The sequence below is a fragment of the Quercus robur genome, chromosome 10, assembly GCF_932294415.1.
Source record: "Quercus robur chromosome 10, dhQueRobu3.1, whole genome shotgun sequence".
Classification (NCBI taxonomy): Eukaryota; Viridiplantae; Streptophyta; class Magnoliopsida; order Fagales; family Fagaceae; genus Quercus; species Quercus robur.
The window spans coordinates 7,214,287-7,216,417 of record NC_065543.1 but is presented as its reverse complement, the minus strand read 5'-3'; the positions used below and the strand labels follow the sequence as shown (position 1 = coordinate 7,216,417).

The following is a 2,131-nucleotide window of genomic DNA, read 5'->3' as shown; positions in this document are numbered from 1 at the left end:
GTATTAACCCCTCTCTCTCTCTGTGTGTGCCCCCCCCCCCCCCCCCCCCCCCCCACAACCACCCACCCCCCCCCAAAAAAAAAAAAAAATCCAATGTCAAAACTCAATAATATTGTTCACAGCATGATAACATTAGCTACAAAGTACTTATCAAAAAACAATTCTTGAAGAAAAATACTAGATAACCTAAAGAATTACAACTTGTCAAAAATTAACTAGAAAGCATAACTAAATAGTATGAGTTACTATTTTGTGCTTGGTATACTGCTTAAATCTTGGCCCAGAGTATGTGGAGGGTGAAATTTTAATGCAACCTATATTATTGCACGCATTGCTGCCTGAAAAATGAAGAGTATTACAATGTCCAAAATAAATCTGATTAATAACTAGATTAATCAGATTAATTATATTATTGTTGTTCTAGTGATGTTTTAATGTGTTAACCGTTCCAAAAAAAAAAAAGTGATGTTTTAACGTGTTTTCAACTTTGAAGGGATCTAGTTTGTGCTAGTTGTATGCAAGTGCTATTGATTGACAATTTTAGCTCATTGGTTTCATTGCAGTATGTTTACATAATCAGTGGTGAGGAGATGGCTCGACTAGCAAAGGACTACATCAAGTATTTATTTGGAGGAAGTCAGAGCGCTCGTTTAAAGCGTGCCATGTACAAGTGGGGAAGGTTCTACAAGAAGCTGACCGAGAAAAAGGTAGTTGATCCGTTTTGGTTGGAAAAGGCAATTATCAACACCCCAACTTGGTGGGATAGCCCAGAAAAGTACCGACGTCTCTATAAGTCTTACGTAGAATCAAATTCTGATAAGCAATAATGAGTTCAGTTGTATCATACTGCCTGGCCTACCTCCAGAATGTTGCATGTTCTGCAAATGTTGCAAGATGGTATCCGATTTTTTGGTAAATTTTTACGTAATCATCATGGTTTTATGAATTAGACATGTTGAGAGCCTTTTTGGTATTTGTGGTCTGACTGTAAACATGCGAAAATTGTCTCTGATTATGAGGCACTGCAAGAAAGTGATAAAAAGTAGCAATAGCAAATATAGGCTTGTTTAGCCAAGAGAGGGATGGCATTGAAATGTTAATTAGCAAATCAAACGAGGATGAGTACAGAGGGAACTTTTAGACCATAGAGGGCCATGGTTCCCTTGATTTTTTTTTTTTTTAAAGAAAAAATTTACCACTTTATATATATATATATATATGAAAATTTGGACCCAAATAATTCATATTCACCCCCAAAATTGGAAATTAGCATTTTAAAATAAAATGATGATCTAAAGAATCTTTTATAATTAAAAAAAAAAAAAAAATCACTTGATCAGTATGTGTTTTGCATCACAATTCACTTTTTTGATGTTTAGAGTTCAAAGTTAAAAGCTTGACATAGGAGAGTAGAGGGTAAGAGGGGGAAGGAGATGAGAGTGGTTGAGAATTGTTATCACTTCTACTTGTTTGAATGCATTAAAATTTAAGTAGGAGGAAAGAAAAAAAGATATATATATATATATATATATATATCTATATGCATGTATTAAAATTTAAGTAGGAGGAAAGAAAAAAAGAGAGATATATATATATATATATATATATATATATTCTTCCCTTTTGTTTGGATGTTTAAAAATTATGGTAAATTTCACTAATATACCTTGAGATTTGGGTTAATATCAACCAAGTTCAAAACATTTCAAAATTGGTCAATTTAGTCCCTAAAGACATTTAGGGTCCGTTTGGATGGAGGAGTGGAAAAATGGGAGGATGAAAAATTGTGGAAGGATGGAAAAGTGGGAGGATGGAAAATATTTAGTTTTCCCTCTTGTATGTTTGGTTGGAGGGGTGGAAAAGTGAGAGGGTGGAAAACTTTTTTGTTTGGTTAGAGAGAAAAAGGGAAGGATGAAAAATGTAATTTATATAAATTGACTATTATACCCTTGTTGCATAATATGTAAGAAATAAATTTATTTATACTTATTACATAATATTAAATTTATCACATCATATATATAAATTTATATTATTATTTTTATTATTATAATGTAAAAATTAGATCAGGTCACATTTGAAAAAAAAAAAAAAAAAACGTTCAGGTCACGTTGAAGAAAAAAATGTTCAG

At 32.1% G+C, this 2,131-nt stretch overlaps 1 protein-coding gene across 1 annotated transcript in view; it reads left to right on the top strand.

Annotated features, from left to right (window-relative positions):
- Positions 1-1,075, top strand: part of LOC126701372 (uncharacterized) — a 4,546-nt gene extending 3,471 nt beyond the window's left edge. Inside the window, exon 4 of the mRNA XM_050399424.1 lies at positions 564-1,075. Within this exon, the coding sequence (XP_050255381.1) occupies positions 564-827 (264 nt within the window). The 3' untranslated portion in view covers positions 828-1,075. The remainder of the gene's footprint in view (positions 1-563) is intronic.
- Positions 1,076-2,131: the final 1,056 nt, after the last annotated feature.